This window comes from Danio rerio, chromosome 17 (genome assembly GCF_052040795.2).
Source record: "Danio rerio strain M-AB ecotype USA chromosome 17, GRCz13ab, whole genome shotgun sequence".
Classification (NCBI taxonomy): Eukaryota; Metazoa; Chordata; class Actinopteri; order Cypriniformes; family Danionidae; genus Danio; species Danio rerio.
Genome location: NC_141037.1, coordinates 54,163,004 through 54,184,949, shown reverse-complemented (window position 1 = coordinate 54,184,949; position 21,946 = coordinate 54,163,004). Strand labels below are relative to the sequence as shown.

The 21,946-nt window shown below is 36.7% G+C and overlaps 1 protein-coding gene across 36 annotated transcripts in view; it reads right to left on the bottom strand.

Annotated features, from left to right (window-relative positions):
- smoc1 (SPARC related modular calcium binding 1) overlaps positions 1–21,946 on the bottom strand; it is a 163,512-nt gene that overhangs the window by 39,158 nt on the left and 102,408 nt on the right. For 9 of the 36 annotated variants that reach the window (NM_001443161.1, NM_001443162.1, NM_001443166.1 and 6 more), the window contains 3 exon segments: positions 1,661–1,853; positions 16,401–16,481; positions 17,739–17,795. In NM_001443161.1, the coding sequence (NP_001430090.1) occupies positions 1,661–1,853; positions 16,401–16,481; positions 17,739–17,795 (331 nt within the window). 36 annotated transcript variants of the gene reach the window in all.

Below are 21,946 nucleotides of genomic sequence, written 5' to 3'. Positions count from 1 at the left end.
GTACATCCTGTGTGTAATAAGCAATGTGTAAGGGAGGTGCATAACTAGGGCCAGAAGGAATCTGCCGAGGCGGAGAATTTCAAGTGGTGCTCGCTGCAGAGCCATTTGAGGAGAGCTTAGCTCCAACGAGGGGGAGCTTAAGCTTGAGCTCCACCTTTTTTGCACTTCTTCTACGAGTGATGTCACTGGGGGTAGGGTTAGGGGTGGGGTTGGTGTACGCATTAAAACAGCTTACAGGAGGAGGAGCGACAGCTCATGCTCCCCCTCGCTGGAGCTCAGCTCTCCTCAAATGGCTCTGCAGCGAGCACCCTCTCGAGATTTTTGGTAAAAATCTGCGAATTTCTGTGGAATTATTTTGGGAGTATCATAACTAAAACCTTAGTAAGTGAAATAAAAAAAATAATATCTCTTTAACTTATATTTAATGTTTAAAATTCAAATCCAATTAGATTCAATTTTTTTATTTGGAAAACAAAGCAAGTTTCTCATATAAAATAGTTACTAAAAGACAGAAAATATTACTGTACAAACTGCGTTGTATACAAATCAGATGAACATTTTCATATTAGTGTATAATATTACTGTACTTAATTTAAAAACTGAATAAATATAGATTTACACACATTTACTCAAGTAAATAACCAGAATTAATGATGGGCTAAAAATGTGTGGAAATCTGCAGAAAATCTGTGAAATCGCAGATTCTGTGTGGGCCTACACACAACTAACGCGCTTTGCGCTGGACTTTAGACCTGCTTTTAGCTGGTTTATTTTAGTTCCTTAAAATAGCGATGTGTCAACAATGCGCCTTAACACACCTCTTTTCTAGACCGAAACATTCATGAGTCCACAAAGTGCCGCAAATGGATTTGCTATTTAAACAACGTGGCGGAAAATGAGAAAATTAGGGTCTGAAAATAGCAACATGTCATAGAAACACATCTTGCGGCTTGTTGCGCCTGGTGTATGATAGGCCCCTAAGTATTTAATTTCATTGTTTTGTCAGATTTGGTTCACTTGTTTTTATTGCACTCAAAATTAAGCGAGACAGACAGAAGAATGCATGACACTGCAGCCTCACACAAGAACAACAATTAATCCGTGGTTTAACGGAAATGTTCAGAACATCCATCCAAAGGATCAAGCTGTCTCCGCATGGTTCAAAGGCAACATGGGCTCAGAGCCTGAAATCAAATTGTGAAGTTCGTTCAGCAAGAACCAGTTGGCGAAACCTTCTGGATATTTCCAGAGGAGGGGAAAGGAGAGTAATTTACAAACACAGAGCACATCTCCTAAAGTGGAAAATAAATCAGGGCTCATAATGTGTAGAAACACTTCAGGAGTTTTCATGCTTTTAATTTGAGTCCTTTCTAAACAAAATTCAGCGCTGACAGTTGCCCTCATGGAAAAATAAAGACTGCGGTTTGGAGAGAAAATCGATTGTCATAACATTCCACAACTAAACTAATCAGTCGCATTGGATAGCATTACTGATGATTGCAATACTTACAGCATTTCGAGATGTTTACAGCATGCAAGCTCATCCAGAAACACATCGTATGAATAATGGAGTTACAGCGTAAATAATAATGTCTTGAGTCAGAGGCGATGCTGATGACAAAACTGGCCATGAGAACTGTCTGGATTGTCTTTGTCTTACCTTGCAGAGGTTCCAGGTATAGGTCTCCCGGTGTCCACCAGCACACACCAGCAGTAACCTGTAGATTGGTGGCACTGAACTGGCTTGTAGAGGCCCTGCAGGCCGCAGTCAGGGATGAAGATGGCTTCCCGCGGGTTCTGACGAGCCTCATCCTGAGCGGTCTGCCTCTCCTGGTCACAAGAGGGAACTTTCTCTAAAACCATGAGAAACACACTCAATACATAGAAACTGATGTTGCACACTTTAAATACGGTTAGCTATTCTATTTAACAGGGAATAAATGAATAAGTAAAATATAAATATATATGCTGAAATTAAAAATGATTAGTGCTGTCAAATAAATAAAGGTGGAATCCAAAACAAAAGTTTGTTGTGTGTGTACTAGTAGTTGGCCGTTATCTATGTTAACGTATTGCGTTATTGGGGCGATAAAAAAAAAAATATCGCGGTTAAACTATTCTCAAAGTTGGGTCTGGAGCTGGGTCTGTTCTACGCAAGCTATGATGACTTCCACCTTGATATTTTAGCGCGGATGTATCCCTGGCCGGATTGCACTGTAGGGGGCAAGAAGGAGTCTTCGAACCTGTGTGTATTCCTACTGTGAAATTACCACATCAAACGTGACGTGCTAACATGGATGCAGTTAAATAGAGTGAATCTGATTAATGTTAGCTACACATCTATCAGGCACCTGTAGAGTTTATGCGTCCCAGTAAAACAAATAAAATGGACTGGGTGCTTTTTAAAATGAATGACGGTGAATGAAAGTCAAACCGGTGAGCCGTCTAATAAAAAAAGTGCCCTTCTGAATCAAATCAGCAGGATGCCCTTCTGGATCTTCCACTTACTTCGAAGAGACTACTGACTACGCTTACATGGACATCAGTGATCTAGTTATTTGCATTAATAGACAATAATATAATAAGGTGTTTACGTTAAGTGCTATCATGTAAGAGTTTCCTGTAAATTTAACTGCAGTTCGGTAGTTTCACATTCACTTATAAATATTATTTCAACCATGCCCCCATGACAAACTGGGTATTAGAGGGATATGGAGTTTAATAACGCATGCCTAATGGAAAGAAAAAAATTTTTGCATTTCGCGATTTGAGTTTGTGTATGTGTGGTCCTTTACTGATAGCCACGTATGTGGATCTTGTGGGAAAATATGGCAAAAAGTCCTACATGACGATGATAGTTTGATTGCGGTCTTTACTTTAATAATGCCACTAATATCTGCATACTCCACACGTCTTAATCCCATTTCTGTTTAGTTCAGTGATAACTTTAGTCGGATTAAGGTAATGAAAAATCGATGTTTCAAGCTTATGTGAGGCCTACAGTTCAAAATTCATGTTTTACTGAATAAACAGTAAGTAAACACAAGAACATCTTATTGAACATCATTTATTTTCATCACCAATTATCATAGTAAAACAGTTTCTCAAGCAGTTTGTGATGCATTTTGGAAACAGGAGATGAGCCCCTGGTCTAATGCGCCACCTTGCTAGAGAAAGGCGTTCTCAAAGATTTAGTTTTAGTCATTATTTGGGTAGCACACATATTCTGAATGAGATAAAAAAAAGAAGTTATAACGAACGTGGTTCAAACGATGGATCTGCGAGAGAGAAACTACGGGTTTTGGGAAACACTCGTCATTACATAGTTCTTTTGCCAAACGATGCATCGTACTATGATAGTTCGACCATGAGTTACGTTGTTGTTTAGGAAATGCACCCCAAAACTTACATAGAAAATTTACATAGAGGTATCAACATTTGCAAAAAGTGTCTGACTAATTCACCATTTGCTCCTACTAATATTATATTTCTGAGACTACTTTACACCAATGATTAATATCATTAATTACAGTTGTTATTAATTTATTTTGCATTTTTTTTTTGGCATGGAATACAATTCCACTGAACCCCAGAACCCATTCAAGCTCTGTCATCAAAATGATTTAGACTCTACTAAGATCAGCCACGATAAAACATCCCCGAATTGATGTTAGAGATTATACACTTAAACTCTTTCGGGAGACATCTTTTCTGAAGTCCTCTAACACATTAGGATTTAATTTCCCAGGATTTATTAACACAAAGGACACATGAGAGATGTTCTTTTAAATGCTTTAACGCCTTGTCTCATAAATCACTATTTATGTTGAAATCCATTTAGTATGTTGCTCACTTGTAGTGCATCGGGCCAAGTATAACAACACCACATGTTGAGGCTAATCCAGCTAGCAGGGTGCTGAAGAGTTTTTTAGCACTACTGATTCATGTCACTTTTAATCATATGTTTAGTGAATATCGTGCCGCGAGAACAGTCATCAGAACCGCGGCTCCCTTACGGCACAGCAGCCCGGGACACTCAAGCTGTTAATCATTAGATTGCACAGATGCTTAAGTCATACAAAACTCTCTCAAGTCTTCTTGATTTCTATTGTATGCCCTTGGTTTCTTTTTATTCAGAAATACATAAATCATCAGAAATACCTTTATCTCTGATCAGGGCCAGGTTAACCAATGGGTATTACACTTGGGGCCCCTAGCTGCGAGGGGAGTTGGATGCCGATTTTGTAATGTCTATTTAGGCTAAGTGCAAATAGCACACCTCACCTTGAGTAATTCCCGCCCATCACCGTTTGATTGACAGAGACAACATATCTAAAGAGAGCGACAAACAGTAGTGTGAGTGGCTCGTAAAGCGAATGGCAACATGTTTTGACACGATCGATCATGAACCGGGTTCAAATCAGGCATCTGATGAACTCATTCTTGTTTTTTTCCCCACTACATATCAGATTTTGCCTACACATCATCAAGAGGAGGACAAGTAGGAATCATTAATAAGTGTGTGTATTATGGAAGACTCAGATTCTTTGAATAATTATTTATATTATTTATTACATTTTCCATTAATTTTAATGTATTAACGTCTACCCCTACCCCAACTGTCACAGTAATGTAAAAACAGATCTGGAGTCTTCTCTATTGGTATAGCTGATTAACCATGTGTATGTATGATAACAGCATACTGAGCCTACCAGTAGGCGCAGAAAGTCCCTACTGGCCCATATCTATCAGCTGATAACCACTGAAAACGCCCATTCAATCAAGTGATAACATCCGAAGCGGGTGAAGTAAATGCAGTTAGCAGATGTGCGTGACCACTCGTGTCTTCTGCAGTACCTTGCACATGTGTATCGCATTTTTAGATGGCATGTCATAGTAAAACAGGTTAACTTTTACATGTAGTGGTGCTCATTAATGTCAGTTCCACAGCAGTTGTCTAATCAGAATAACTCAAATGTGGGTCAAGAGTTGCAAGCGTCTGTGAACAAAGTTGACATGATAACGACATCACTTCCGAGCATGTGTTATATCTAACAATCATCTGATCTATCCCTATACAAATGGTATTATTCACTCTATGAAATAAAGATACGAGCTGTCACTGGGGTGGTACCTTTTCAAAAGGTACACATTTGTACCTAAAGGGTTCATATTGGTACCTCAAAAGTATATAATAGTACCTAAAAATAATTAAGAGGAACACTTTTGTACTTTGTAGATACTAATATGTACCCTTGAGGTATTAATATGGACCTTTTAGGTACTAATTTGTTTCTTTTGAAAAGGTGCCACCCCAGTGACAGCTTGCATACCTTTATTTCTGAGAGTGTTGTGTTTGGAGGCATGGCACACTTGGTACTGGTTGATATGTTTGCTGAGAGTAACAAATAAATGTTCTGTCGCTTTAGGTTAGAGCTGAAGATCTTTGCCTGAACGGGGTCTGTCTATAATTTTAGACGGGGTCGGGCCAGGCTTGGGCTTGCGCAGTGAATGAACAGTCATGTGATGCATTTAGATTAACACAAGAAAGTAACTAAATCGTTTGTTACAACATGAAAGCCCATCCCTGCAAAGTTGAAACATGATGACGGAGAAGTCAAAAATAGTGAATTTTGTCTGCGGTCAGGCCAGCGGCCAGTTCAATAAGAACGGTCATTCTAGCCGTCAAGGTATTTCGGCAGTCGCTCATAACCTGCATATTACAGTAGAGTGCTAAACAGCAATGTACAGCAAGCTGACTAGGAAAATGACGAGGTCACTCGCTACACTGAAACCGCTATCATGGAAAATGAAATGGATGTTATTGACTGGTGGAAGATGAAAAAAACATTCCTACACTGTGAAAAATAATTCCGTAAAATTTACGGTAAAAAAACGGAAGCTGTGGTTGCCAGTACTTTACCGTTAAAAACACGATACAAACCGTAAAAGTAATTTTTCAATTTTACGGTAAATTACCGTATTTTATTAATTTATAGAGGTAAAATGTCTGTATTTTGAATGAACAGTTAGACACTTTAGCACCACATGCAGGTGGTGATGAGGAAGTTACATAATGAGCCAATGCTCATCACAATCAACTTTTCCCTCAAGCAGAAAAGAGTATCAGCATATAGAAGGTGCTCAGTGTCATTCACACAGCTACTAAACACCAGTATGGTATCACGCATAAAATTAAAGTCATGAAATAAACATTGCTTATCAACATTAGATGTAACATAAATCTCTAACGTACATAACTGATGGGGAAACAACTAAAAAGATCCATAATAATGTCAACCAAATGCATGTAAAGTTATGTGCCATGCAGGGAAATCTGGGAAAGTCATTTTACGGTTATTCGCCGTATATATTAAGGAAACATACCGTTGACCAGGTTACGGATTTGTACTGTAGTATTCTTACAGTTTTTTACCGTTGAAATCACGGCCATTTTTTAAAGTGTACCCAAAACATGCAAAAGTTGCGAGAACAGTATGCATCCCGGCTAGTAGCAGCAGCAGTGAAAGGGTCTTCAGTGCTGCTCAGTGAGCGTAGGACTGTGCTAAAGCCGTCTACAGTGGATTCAATAATGTTCCTCCACAAAAACACGTAGCCGAATCTTGGTGAGTAAAGGATTTTCAAATTATAACTAAATATTAATTAAACCATAAAATCATAATGTAGATAGAGTATATAGGCTACTATTGGCATTGTTCTTTTATTACTCAGCTTCACCGTCACCTTAATGCCAGATTGTGAAGAGAAGTGGTAAAAGAAATCCTGCAGAGCCTTTATCTTAATATCATTATTGCCAAATATGAATAAATAGATAGTAATTTTATAGTTTATTTTAATTTAATCTGTTAAGAAAGACTTATTTTTATTGGTGTGTTGGCCAATTTAAAGATGCACTTAGGCCTATTCAGAGTGCTGAGATGTTACGATGTTACACAAGACTTATTTTATTTCTTTGTTCCAGCTTCTAAGTGGCCCATATCCTACATTTGTCATGAATAAATGACACACATAAACACACATATAAAAATAAAAAACACATATAAAAGACTCATTCTTGAAAAAAGGCAAAAGAGCTGTGTGTATGTGCACATTTGAATAATGTCGGGCTGTAAACGGGTTCGGGCTTTTAAAAGCTGTCAATCAAAATGTACTTGTTGGGCTCGGGCCGAATTCTGTCGGGCTCGGACCCTATCAGGCCTAACTTTTATGGCCTGATTAAAGCTCTACATTAGGTTGCCCAGAAAAGACATTATTAATTTTCGCAATTTAATTTATTTTTGTTAGTTTTTAAAAATTTTTAAGTTGAAATTGTTTTACTTTTTTTCTGCCTTCCTCCTTCAAAACCTCACATTTGTTATTTTAAAAGTAATTTTTCTTTGTCTTTTGTTTCAGTTCTATAATTGTTTACCTCTCGACTAGTGCCGCCAAAAAAAAATAAATAAAAAATAAATAAATCATGTCACCACAGAACCTTGTGCCTCAATTTATCTAATACAAGTTTCAGTTTGTTTGGGAGAAAAAAAAAGAAAAAAAAAAAAATATATATATATATATATATATATATATATATATATATATATATATATATATATATATATATATATATATATATATATATATATATATTAAATGGTGCCCAAATGAATTTCGAGAGAAGTATACAATTCCTGGCTGGAATATGAGGGATGATGCTGAGGTAGGACAAGATCTGGAGTGTGAGAGAATTAAACAGAGGAAAACGCCACTACCCACACAGAGGGGTTCGTCTGAGCCTTTAAATGAAAACCATGAGCTACAACCCCATTCAGTGTGTAACCATATCCTGCTGTTTTTGCTTTTGTCTCCATTACAAACAGTTCTGGTAAAGGGACTGACAGCGTTGGCGTGATCGGGAACAAGGCTCGGGGTGTTTTAAGTGGAACCTGACTGCGAAGACAAGGAATGGGGGAGAGTTAGCTATTGGAACATTAATATGTCCTCTTTTCCAGAGATGGGCTCACAATCTGCACTCAAGTGTTCACGGCAGAGTCCTGTGCTTCTCGCCAAGGTTCCTTCATATCTAAATTATTTAGCACTGTTTATTGTAGCGAGGGTATACTGGCGCCAAGCAGCTGGGATTCCCAAAAGAAAATTGTTTTCTCTATCTCTCTCTCTCTCTCCTCCTAATACAATAAAACAGGACAGAAAGGATGGACAGTCTCACATTTAATCCTGTTTGCGTCACATTTTGGTTATGTATTCATTTTTTTACAGACTCGCACGTAAAAACTTAATCCAACCCTCCTCTCTTTACACGATAGAGTCATTTTTATGCATTCGGCCTCTGTTTGTTCCAAGAAGCGAGAAACGAGTTCTGTTTAAACAAACAGATGTAAGAGAGAATACAGCCGAGGTGAGAGCTCATTGCTTGTTCCTCAGAACGCCCTGCTGTGGTTATCATCTCATTGTTTACAGGCTGGTATTGATTAGTTTATGCGCGGTATGTTGTAGGTAAACTCTACTGATTTCCTCACTATCGCGGCTGAAAATCAGAGCCTCATGCGTTTCGTCGTGCCAAGATCTGGCCAAACAAAATAGCTTGAAATTCAGACTTATCAGCCTCCTGTAAACACAGCAAATTCCCTCTTTCTCTTTGAGATATCTCGCTCTCTCTTTCTGTCCCTCTTTCTTCATATGCGATCCCTTCAATTGTTTTCAGCTGTGGTGTAAATAATCCCTCCAGGCTTGGATATATGGATTTTGCTCTCATAAAGTAACAGGAGAGGGTATGATGGGCCAGAAGAGGAGGAGTGGGCACCATATTCTCCCCAGGCATATGAACGCTACACAGAGGAAATGGAAAGGTTTATGGACACTCATGTCAAACATTTATACATTTTATGATAGTATTCATGTTCAATCGTCATTTTAATTTCTTTCATGTAAACTGGCAAATAGTGATGCTATATGTAAGAGAATGCAACCAACCAATCAAATCAATCAACCAACCAACCAACCAATTACTCAACCAGTCAACCAGCAAACTGACCAACTGACTGATCGACCAACCAACCATACAGCCTAACAGCCAACCAACCGACCAACCAACTAACCCACCAAACAGCCAACCAATTGACCGACCAACCAACCAACCAATAAACCAATTACTCAACCAGCCAACCAACCAATTACTCAACCAAGCCAACCAACCAATTACTCAACCAGCCAAACAGCCAACCAACCAACCAACCAACCAACCAACCAACCAATTACTCAACCAGCCAGCCAACCAACCAACCAACTAATTACTCAACCAGCCAACCAACCAACTACTTAACCGGCCAACCGGCCAGCCAGCCAACCAACCAACCAACCAACCAACCAGCCAACCAACTAGCCAACCAATTACTCAACCAGCCAGCCAACTAACCAACCAACTACTCAACAAGCCAACCAGCAAACCAACCAGCCAACCAACCAACCAACCAACCAACCAATTACTCAACCAGCCAACCAACCACTCATCAAGCCAACCAACCACTCAACAAGCCAACCAACCAACCAACCAACCAACCAATTACTCAACCAGCCAACCAACCAATTACTCAACCGACCGACCAACCAACCAATTACTCAACCGACCAACCAACCAACTACTCAATCGGCCAACGAGTCAGCCAACCAACCAGCCAACCAACCAACCAACCAACCAACCAACCAACCAACCAACCAACCAACCAACCAACCAACCAACCAACCAACCAACCACTCAACCAGCCAACCAACCAACCAACCACTCAACAAGCCAACCAACCAACCAACCAACCAATTACTCAACCAGCCAACCAACCAACTACTCAACAAGCCAACCAGCCAACCAACCAAGCAAGCAACCAACCAACCAATTACTCAACCAGCCAGCCAACCGAACAAGCAAGCAAGCAAGCAACCAACTAAAGCAACCAACTAACCAACCAACCAACCAACCAGCCAATCAACCAGCCAGCCAGCCAGCCAACCAACTAACCACTCACTTAACTTGCCAACCCACCAACCAACCAATCAACCAGCCAACCAATCAACTAGCCAACCCACCAATTACTCAACCAACCAGCCAGTCAGCCAACCAACCAATATATATATATTGTATTTTATTTATTATTATTATAATATATATATATATATATATATATATATATATATATATATATATATATATATATATATATATATATTTTTTTTTTTTTTTTTTTTTTTTTTTTGCAATGGATGGACCAAAGATGTCTAATCGCTTAAGAACTTCCTAACATGCACATTTTATTTAAAAATGTATATGTGTGATAACACATTTACTGTAGCCCACCCTAAGATTAATATCACCTGCCTCTATCCTTATATGTGACAACTAGTACACTGTATCTGCAATTATATATAGCTATATAATAGTTATATAGCTATATAATAGTAGAAATCTTATTAAAAGTGAGACCAATTGGGAGTCTTTGGCCATTTATTCCTCTGCCTCCATCTTTCCCCAACTGTATAGACTATTGTGTTGCTCAAACAGATGCAACTCTTTAAAATCCAAATTAAATAATATATTTCAAAAATGTAGATATTTTCACTATTAACATTTATATTAATTACCATTTAAAATGCTTTATAGAATGAAATATATTTAAAATGTTTAAAAATTCTTCAAAAATGTTCATTTTTCTTTCTCCTTGTACTTTTTTGTTTTGTGGAACCAATAATGCCACACTTTATGTTCTTCTATGTTTGTTGTTTATTTTTATTCAGAATTACATACAGTGCTCAGCATAATTAATAATTGATATATGTATCCATTTCTCAGTGATTACAGGCAATGCATTTGGGTGCATTTAAACTTAACAGATTTATTAAACCGATATATTTATTAAAGTAATACTTTAGTCACTGAACATATTTAGAAACTGAAGGATAATACAATTAAATTCAAGCAAAATTTGCTAAAAAATTACAACCAACACAATTTCTACAAAATTTTTCAATTCCTCTTTCTTAAATATGTATTTAATATTTTTCTATAACATATAAAATTGGTTGTACTAGTTTTTGGACCAATATCTGAAGCTATTTTGTTAGATTATCTCCAGATTTTGCTTCAGTACTGTCTAATCTAATGTATTTGCACAAATATAACAATAGATTTGTGTTGTTAAATACTGTTGTTAAACAGATTTGTGTTGGAACAACAAGAAGGAATTCAGTCAACTTATTATTTCTTACAAATTAAGGAGGATTGAACATAAAACAATTCAATTGTTACAAAAATATACAAGTAGTTTGAACAAACAGCAAATTCATAAAAAATATTAATTTAAAATGTTTGTGAGGGGTGTATGTATGCATGCTGAGCACTGTAAATCATCAGAAATACATTTACCAGTCATTTTCACAGAAATTATGTGTGATTAAATAGGGAAAACTTCCTAAAATGACCTTAAAACACAGGGTTGGTGTATGTATGTATGTACACACACACACACACACACACACACACACACACACACACACACACACACACACACACACACGTGTGTATTTTTTACTCATATTTAGAAGGATTGAAAGTATATAATATAATATAATATAATATAATATAATATAATATAATATAATATAATATAATATAATATAATATAATATAATATAATATAATATAATATTAGTAACAAAGAATAAACTCTCTTTGTCTTTATCTTTTTTCTGGTTGACATTGCAATGAAAATTCTAAGTCACTTTTTATTCAATTATACGGCATTCATCCAAAACTGTATGCGGAAACTACGTAAACTGTGTATCACTGTAAAGGTCAGTTGATTGGCTACTTCATCCATCCATCTAAACTTTGCTGGCTAGGCATTGGCTGGCATTATTCAGCGTAAACGCGAGGTGCGAAGATTGACACCTTGCTGATCCAGTCAGAAGTTGGCTTCTTTTAGGGCCATGTAACAAAGGCTGTAAGTGGATGATAGAAACAAGGGAGGGATCATTTTGTCCGGAAGAGTCTAGACTACGAGAATAACATGGCTTTTATCATTAAAATGCGGCATATAATCAATATTTCATTTAAAATAGACATCATGCATTATCGGAGCCTAAATGACTCGACGATTTTTGTTTTTTTTCCTAAGTTCTCTTTTGTTTTGGATGAAAAACTGGGATGTATTTTCAATTCTGGACCCTTACACTCATCTGCATGCTGTTGTTTCCTGGAATCGTTACCGCTGATCAAAACTACACACGTTGAAACGTAAGCATTGCCGTTCATTAAATGTCCGGTTCTTAAGGATTTGATTTAACCCTTTTCTCTCTGGTGCACAGATTTGAAAAATAAGTTCAGAACATGAAACTAGAGTGTCATAACTTTCAAATGATGCCTTGTTTTTGATAAATAGTTGATTATTTGCAATAAACAAAGGTAATAAATTACACCGTCACGCCTAGCCACGCCCCGAATACGGGCTCCTGCTTACTTAGGGTTAATATATCATACTGTCCACAGGGTGATGTAAGTAAAAATACCTATGAATTAAAAGTAGTCTGTGGCATTTTCCTAAAATATTTATATATTGTTTTCCTAAGAATGCAGATATGATTATACAATCATTGTGGAGCAGCAAAAGACTTCCTCAGTAGCATCATCGTATGCCTGTTCCTTTCTTCTTCTTGTTTGTTTTGCAACGCCACTATACCCACGCTGAAACCAGCAGGGGCTTTTGTATACGGTAGCTAGTTCAAACTCACAATGCTACTTCTATCCCCAAATCCGAGGGTACGCGATGGTAATTACTGGCTGTTCTGTTTCTCAGTGACCACAACCGCAATCACCATAGACTCCCACTTTTTACCTCACCTTGGATGAGCATGTTCACTGTTATAACTGCACGAGTTGATGTGTGAAAGATCTAACTGATGCGTACCACCCACAATGCACTGAGAGATGGAAACTTGGCCTTCTTCGAGATTTACTTTAGCAGCAAAAGCAACATCTGAGTGTTTCAATTAACTCCAGATCCCACACACGCTCCCTATGAGCAGCAACGGTCGAGTCTAATGCCAACTCCATCATTTTCGGCCCCAAAAAGCACCCTCGTGATGACCATGGGTCTGCTGTTCTTGTTGAACAATGTTGATGTGCAACAGATGCTAATTGGTCACAGGAGGAGACTGTGGAGCGTTCCAAAGGCTTGTCAGTGTAGATATACAACTTGTCTGCTCAAGGTAAGTGTTTCCTTCAGCACAGAAAATCTTTAGTCAAGGTTTTGTCGATTTTTCTCTGATGGAATATAAAGATTCTTTTTTTTGTGTCTACCAATTATAGGCCCAGGGTCAGCAGGATCTTTAAGATATTTTAAGACCACCATGAATTTAATTTTAGGCTTATACAGGAATTTTACAAATGGCACAGGTGTAAAATAATTTATTTGGACTATCAATCTTATTTAATAATTTAATAAATTAAATAATACAAAAATAATAATTAAAAAAAAAAAATATATATATATATAATATATATATATATATATATATATATATATATATATATATATATATATATATATATATAATTTAGTTAATTGAGCAAAATATAAAAAAAAAATATTGTGTCAAAACAAGCAAGCTCTATTTGTTTACATACACTTTTTTCAACATAACCTTTCTTAAAAAAATAAATTAAAAAAATGTTTTAAAGATAAATAAATAATAAAAAAAAATATATATATATATATATATATATATATATATATATATATATATATATATATATATATATATATATATATATATATATATATATATATATATATATATATATATATATATATATTAATATATATATATATATATATATATATATATATATATATATATTAATATATATATATATATATATATATATATATATATATATATATATATATATATATATATATATATATATATATATATATATATATATATATATATATATATATATATTTTTTTTTTTTTTTTTTTTTTTTTAAACAGTCTGTCCAGAAACAATTAATGTAAAAACATAATTAAAACGTTATGGCAAATACAGCTAAAAAGTACATTCTTAAATAAAAAAGGTTAAATTTATTATTATTTACAGTATTTACTGGATGGGTGTTGGCCATATTGGCTAGTTATACATGAACAAAATGAAAATTAAGACCTGTTTGAAAAGGATTTAAGACCTACAACACAATATTTCAGTAAATTTAAGACATTAAATTTTAGATTGTAAGACTTTTTAGGACTCAGTGGATACCCTGAGGCCACACATGCAATTAGCTTATACAGTAATACCACTGGACGTAAAAACTTAGTAGCATTTTATTTTAAGGTACAATTTGAGCTATTAAACCACTGACTTTTAGCTCAATTAACTCCTAATGTGCAACTTATTAACAGTTAGTAGTTGGGTTTATTTGTTGGGTAGGTATTAGGAATAAGATCATGCAGAAGTATAGTGAAGGGGACTCTATACTGCTCAGTGAGCGCCGTCTTTCGTATGAGATTCCGACTCTGTGGTCGTAAAAAATTCCAGGATTTCCTTCGAAAAAGACTAGGTGTTTAACCCCGGCATTCTGGCAAAATCTGCCCACTGGCCTCTGTCCATCATGGCCTTCTAATCTTCCTCATATCATAATTGGCTTCCTCACTCTGTCTCCTCTCCACTAATCAGCTGGTGTGTGGAGTGCGGTCTGGTGCAATAAGGCTGCTGTCACGTCATCTAGGTGGATGCTACACACTGGTGGTGGATGAGGAGATTCCCCCCAATGTGTAAAGCACTTTGAGTGTCTAGAAAAGCATTATATACATTTAAGGAATAATAATAATAATAATAATAATAATAGCAATAATAATAATAATAATAATAATAATAATAATAATTATTATTATTATTATTATTATTATTATTATTATCATTATTATTAATATTATAGGCAAATAATAAGTTAGTAGTTTAAAGTGAGAACTGGTCCTTGTGCTAAAGTGTTAGTATAGGGACTAAACCAAAAAAAAAAAAAAAAAAAATACACACAACTTGCATACAGTTTAAAAAAGCAAAACAAAAATGAATGGGCTCACGATTTTGGCTTCAACTGTATTAATCTACAATCAGTCCTAAAATCTGCGCTATTTCTCTACTAAAAAAAAAATTCTGATCCCCTACCTCTCAACCACACTGCCCAAAAACTGCTTGACAGAGTTGACTGAGCATGGCCAGAGGGTGCTCAACTCATTTGAAGGAAATTGTAAAGGAGACACAGAAAGCTAAACAAATTACACAGAGGAGAGTGGAGACAAACAGAGAAAGAGGGGCGCCACAACTTTAGCAGTGTTAGGTTTCTCGTCCCTGGATATGCTGGATATTAAATCTAAAACTGGAACAGAACTGTTGCACAATCAAGTGCGCCTGAATAGGCAGACTTGGACACTGCCATGGCGATGCTTTGAAATAATTATGTGGTACTTTGTAGACAAGCCAGCAGACTTTTATGTGTTAACACAACTTGGAAATGTGTGGGTTTTAGTTCATTATTGCTCTGAGAAGGGAATGAATTGATTTTTGCTTCTATTTAAAGAGGTCAATGTGCTATAAAAACATTCTGTACATTTTACTTCAAAAACTGTGTAAAAAAGATCAGCTAAATCTTCTACAATTTCATGGAAATATGTAACTTTTTATTTAATGACCGATTCATATGAATTTCACATCTCATTTGTATGTTTTAGTATGATTTGCTCATCCCTTAATAAGTGTTAGCTTTAGGGGCATGTTTTAGTTTTATGGATTCAAAATACTCAAAATAGCAAACAATGTGCCAACAATGCGCCTTAACACACCTCTTTTCTAGACTGAAACACCCATGAGTCCACAAAGTGGTGCACATGGATTTGCTATTTAAACAACATGGTGGAAAACGGGAAAATTAAGGTTGCGTTGGTCTGAAACTAGCAACACGTCGTGGAAACACGTCTTGCGCCTTATTGTGCAGTTTGCAAGATAGGGCCCTAGATCTCCCAGTTTCTACCTTTCATGCATCAACAATGGTAGGAACCATTATCATGGTTAGGTTATTATAAACTTATTCTTTTATTTTTATTATTATTTAAGATAAAAATCAGTGTGCACATGTCTTGCTTTGACATCATTCAGGGGGGAACAGATGTTAATTAGAGAGGTTATAATGAGTGGACATCAGAGATCAGTACACAATGTAAAAAGGCAGCTCATGATGACCGCATTAAAGTTTCAATTCAAGGATGGATGAATGGATTCTCACCTGACTTCCTATTGTTAGAACTATAGTTGGTGAAGTGGATGGATGGATTCTCACCTGACTTCCTACTATTCGAACTGTTTTGTTTGTTCTCTTTGTACACCAGCTGCTTAATCCACAATGTAGGAGCAGTAATCTCTGTGGTCAAAACGGAATTAGAAAAACACAATTATTGGTAATAGCAATGTGCGTTTGTTGTGTTACTATTAGGGATGCACAATATATCGGCGGCCATATCGTTATCGGCTGATAAATCCTATTTTTAAAGCTATTGTTATCGGTCCGAGGTCTAAATTAGACCGATATCTTTTAGCCGATGGATTACATAATTGTAAAGAACTGACTGCCTCGTGCATGCAAGAGTGGAACATGTTTAGACATGTCCAGCGCACTATAATGGAGCTTCAAAGGAGCTTCCTTCAAAGTCTGTGCTTTGTTACTTTGTTTGTTGAAATATTTATAGTTATCGGCCTATATACAGTATATAATTACCGATAACTCTCAAGAATTGGAGGCCAATAACTGATATATATATATATATATATATATATATATATATATATATATATATATATATATATATATATATATATATATATATATTTATATATATATATATATATATATATATATATATATATATAAATATATATATATATATATAAATAAATATATATATATATATAAATAAATATATATATATATATATATATATATATATATATATATATATATATATATATATATATATATATATATATATATATATATATATATATATATATATATATATATATATATATATATATAAATAAATAAATAAATAAATAAATATATATATATATCGGTTATTGGCCTCCAATTCTGAAGAATTATCGGTTATCAATATCGGCCCAAAAATCCATATCGGTGCATCCCTAGTTCCAATCACCTGATTCAAATGTTAAAACTCGATTGAACGGCCGTTATCAGTGGTTATCAGCTGATAGATATAGGCCAGTAGCAACCTTCTGCACTTACTGGTAGGCTCAAAAGGCTGTTATCATCCATCCACATCTGCTATACTTAAAGAGAAGACTCCAGATCCAGATCTGTAGTTACATCACTGTGATGGTTGGGTTTAGGGTTGGGGTTGATGTTAATGAATTACAACTAACAGGAAATCTAATAAATAATATAAATAATTCTTGTTAACTTCCGGCCGCAGCCATATGTGATCTATAGCTGATTAACCATGTGGATGGATGATAACCAGTAGGCACGGAAGTCCCCTACTGGCCCATATCTGTCAGCTGATAACCACTGATAACCCCCACTCAACACCTAAAGTGATAACATTCGAATCGGCTGGTTGCTATTGTATAGCTTATTTTTTTTCAAGGTGTCCAGACTTACCCTCACCTTCTGGCACAACATGCGGCTCCATGGTCGGTGTGGGCTTGGAACCATCATCTGGATTGAGGGTGAGAAAGAAACGGAAAGAGACTACCATTATTGAGGTTAATACAATCTACTCTCCACAACTGTTGAATGATTGGGATTTGCACATGGCCCGGCCAATAGCACAGAAATCAAAGTGGGTGAGTGATAGAGGGTACAAAGTGGGAAAAGAAAAGTGAGAAAACAAAGATATATAACAGTGCTCAACCACTCAGCATCACACGCGCACACACACACACACACACAAACATACAGTATAAGCTTTTAAAGGTGTACTGTTTAGACTGTGATTCAACTGTTTATAATAAGGCAATTAGTGCCAAAATTGTCATGATTATTTAAAAATGTTAAACATCCTACAGTACTTACCCATTTATGTTCTATTGCATTCTGGCTGATTTCCTTGTGCTCACATCATTGTAGGCTCTGGCAGTGGACGGGCCAAAACCACAGTGCTAATGGCACAATGAGGTGGCAACAAAAACCAATTTAAAGAATATCAGCAGTTTGCTGAACTGAATTACATGAGATTACGATAAAAAAAATCTGAAAGTGAAGGATTTTTATGTAGATAACAAACTGGCCACAATTGAATACTGATATTAAACTTTTGGTCTCTCAAAAACACATTTTTTTTTTTTATACGCTTCAAGAGTTCACACTTAGCTGATGATTAATTATAAAAGCTTGTTTGGCATGCTGTCCCGGGAGAGAGAGCCCTGAGCTCATGAGATCCTCGAGCCCAGGGCTCCCTCCTGTTGCAAGGCGGGAGGGCAGTTTGAGCTCAGGTAGATCTCGAGAACTCCCCTGCTGTAGTAACTAGAGATGCGCGGATGGGCTATTATTTCATCCGCAACCGCATCACAAAACTCATCATCCGTCCGCCATCCATCCGCACTAACATTTTTGACCAATTTTTAAAACCGCACCCGCCCGCCATCTGCTGACTGAGCTCTTTATTTGAATGGCTTATTCCTTTGTATTATTAAATGAATGTTTCTTTATTGATTATTAGAAAATAGAGAATGACTTTAATGACATGCAGTTAATCCAAACGTGCAAGTCAAATCCAGCATTAATTGACGCTTTGAAGTGACGCTAAACAATACGAGGACGTGTCTTTTCACTTGATTCGATTCCTCGGTCCTTGAGTTTTTTTTTGTTCTACGTATATACGTAGAAGCCAGTTACGTTAAGTGGTTGTAAACAATTTATTTGGGCTGAATTTAAACAAACAAATTAAGTTGAACATTATTAAACTTAATTTGTTTGTTTAAATTCAACACAAATCAATTATTTGCAACAATTCTGCAGGCAACACTTTTTTCAGAGTATAAGGCTGAGAGCAACAGACTCTCATGCAGTGACACAAACCCACAGTCCACCTGCTGGTGAGCATAGTTGAACACTATGGCGAATCAGCAGTGTTGCGTTCAACAGCGCTTGAATGTTAGTGGGAAATTGACAGGTTTTATAAATTTCAGTATCAAAATTTAGTATCGTGACAAGTCAAATATAGTAAAAGAATCCGTTCATTAACTTGAGTTTAATAAATGGCATCTAAAACGTGTCTCTGGGAAAGAAAACGTTAGCTAACTACTGCCATTTCCCTTAACGAGGAGGTCTGACATCCCTTTTTATTTTCACTTTCCATTCAGAATGGAGCTTTGGGTCATTCGGAAGATGGTGAAATGATAAATTTGTGTCGCTTTCTCTTCGCTGATAAGATATAAAACCAGGTACACAACACTCCTGTGTGACTCATGTGAAACTTCCAGGTTTCTTCCCACCGCAGCCTTCATTTCGCTTTTTAAAAGACAGCCGCATGATGAAAAAAATTATTCAAACTTGATTCCTTGGATTTACTCAATTTTTTTTATGTTACGTGGTTGTAAACAATTTATATGGGCTGAATTCTACAGGCAACACTTTTTTTCAGAGCATAAGGCTGAGAGCAACAGACTCTCATGCAGTGACACAAACCCACAGTCCACCTGCTGGTTAGCACAGTTGAACACTACGGCGAATCAGCAGTGTTGCGTTCAACAGCGCTTAAATGTTAGTGGGAAATTGACAGGTTTTATAAATTTCAGTATCAAAATTCAGTATCTTGACAAGCCTAATACAGTGAAAGAATCCATTCATTAACTTGAGTTTAATAAATGGTATCTAAAACGTGTGCTTGGAAAAGAAAACGTTAGCTAACTACTGCCATTTCCCTTAACTTATCTGAAAATGAGGTCTGATATCCCTTTTATTTTCACTTTCCATTCAGAATGAAGCTTTGGGTCACTCGGAAGACGGCGAAATTATAAATGTGTCGCTTTCTCTTCGCTGATAAGATGTAAAGCCAGTTACACAACACTCCTGTGTGACTCAGGCAATACTTCCAGGTTTCCTCCCACCGCAGCTTTGATTTCGCTCTTTTAATAGATGCCGCCTGAAATCAGTCTATAAGGCTGAGAGCAACAGACTCTCATACAGTGGCACAAACCCACAGTCCACCTGCTGGTGATATAAACATCTGTTGCACACACACTTTGTCTTCATTGCAGCCCTGTGCAGAAGAGGTGAAACGAGATCTGTAAAAAAACAGGGGCAAACTCCGTCCCGAAAACACAACCACAGTGCTACAAACCTAACCGCGCTCTCAAAACCCCTATACACCACCCTCGGGGCCAGTAAATGACAATCTGGCTTTCCTGAGTTAGGGCCCACAAAAGTAGGTGCCTGCCATTGCTGCTGTTAACATCTATATTAGCTGTTTGAGATTTCACTGCTGTAACAGAGACCGGTGGGGCTATGGCGGAGCTCAGCCTTTGATGTGCGCTAAGTTCTTACACTGGCTGTTAAACGGGACAACTGGAATAGGTTTTCATCCTTTACGGTCCTTAGAGAAACTTAAGCTTGAAGTAAACCTGGACAGAAAGTTGAATCAGGCCAATGAACATGTCAGGACAAATCTGAGGGGAAAGCTGCTGTCTTTTTGAATGCTTTGAAACATTACAACACAGTTCATTCATTCATTTTCTTTTCAGCTTAGTCCCTTTAACAGTCCCTTTAATAATCTAATAATTAAAGGACATTAAGTCTTGGATGGCACTGAATTTTCTCCATTTTAATGATTCTAAGACCGAAGTGATGGTGTTTGGCCCCAGTTCCAACGTCGCTCATTCTGTACAACTAAATAATCTCGAAACTTTTTGGAAGCCAGAGATTGTGAACTTGTGTTTTAAAATGGATCCTGAACTAAAGCTTGACAGCCAAATTTGGTCTGTTGTTCGCTCTAGCTTCTTTCACTTACGAAAACTGGCCAAAATTAAGCACGTTTTATCGCACAAGCACTTTGAAACAGTGATCCATGCTTTTATAACCTCCCGCTTGGACTACTGTAATGCCCTTTATTTTGGGGTGAGTCAGTCTTTGATCTCTCGACTGCAACTGGTTTAGAATGCAGCTGCACGTCTTTTAACTGGCACACGCAAATACGAGCACATCACTTCGATTTTATCTTCACTTCACTGGCTGCCCTTGCACTTCAGGATCTATTTTAAGGTAGTTTTATTTGTTTTTAAGTGTATAAATGGTGCTGCACCCCTTTACCTCTGAGCTTTTTTGTCCCTACACACCTTATTGTTCGCTCAGGTCAGCCGACAAGCTCCTCCTGGGTGTGCCCAGGACCAGTCGAAAGCTCAGAGGGGATCGGGCTTTTGCTGTGGCTGCACCAAAATTGTGAAATGAGCTGCCGTTGTACATTAGACAAGCCTCTTCCATCACTGTTTTAAAAATCCCTTCTTAAAACCCACCTGTTCAATTTGGCTTTTAGCACAGCTTGAGATGTCGACATTTTATGTTTATCTATTTGTATTTTAAAGTTTGTTTTACTCTTTGTTGTCAGCACTTTGGTCAACTGTGTTGTTTTAAAGTGCTTTATAAATAAATTGAATTGAAAATAATCTGGGGTTGCCACAGCGGAATGAACCACCAATGGACTACGGACAATTTAGTTTTCTCAATTCACCTATAACACGTCTTTGGACTTTGTGTGAGCACCCGGAGGAACCACAAGCAAACATGGGGAGAACATGCGAACTCTACACAGAAACACCAACTGACACAACCGGGGCTCAAACCAGTGACCTTCTTGCTGTGAGGCGATTGTG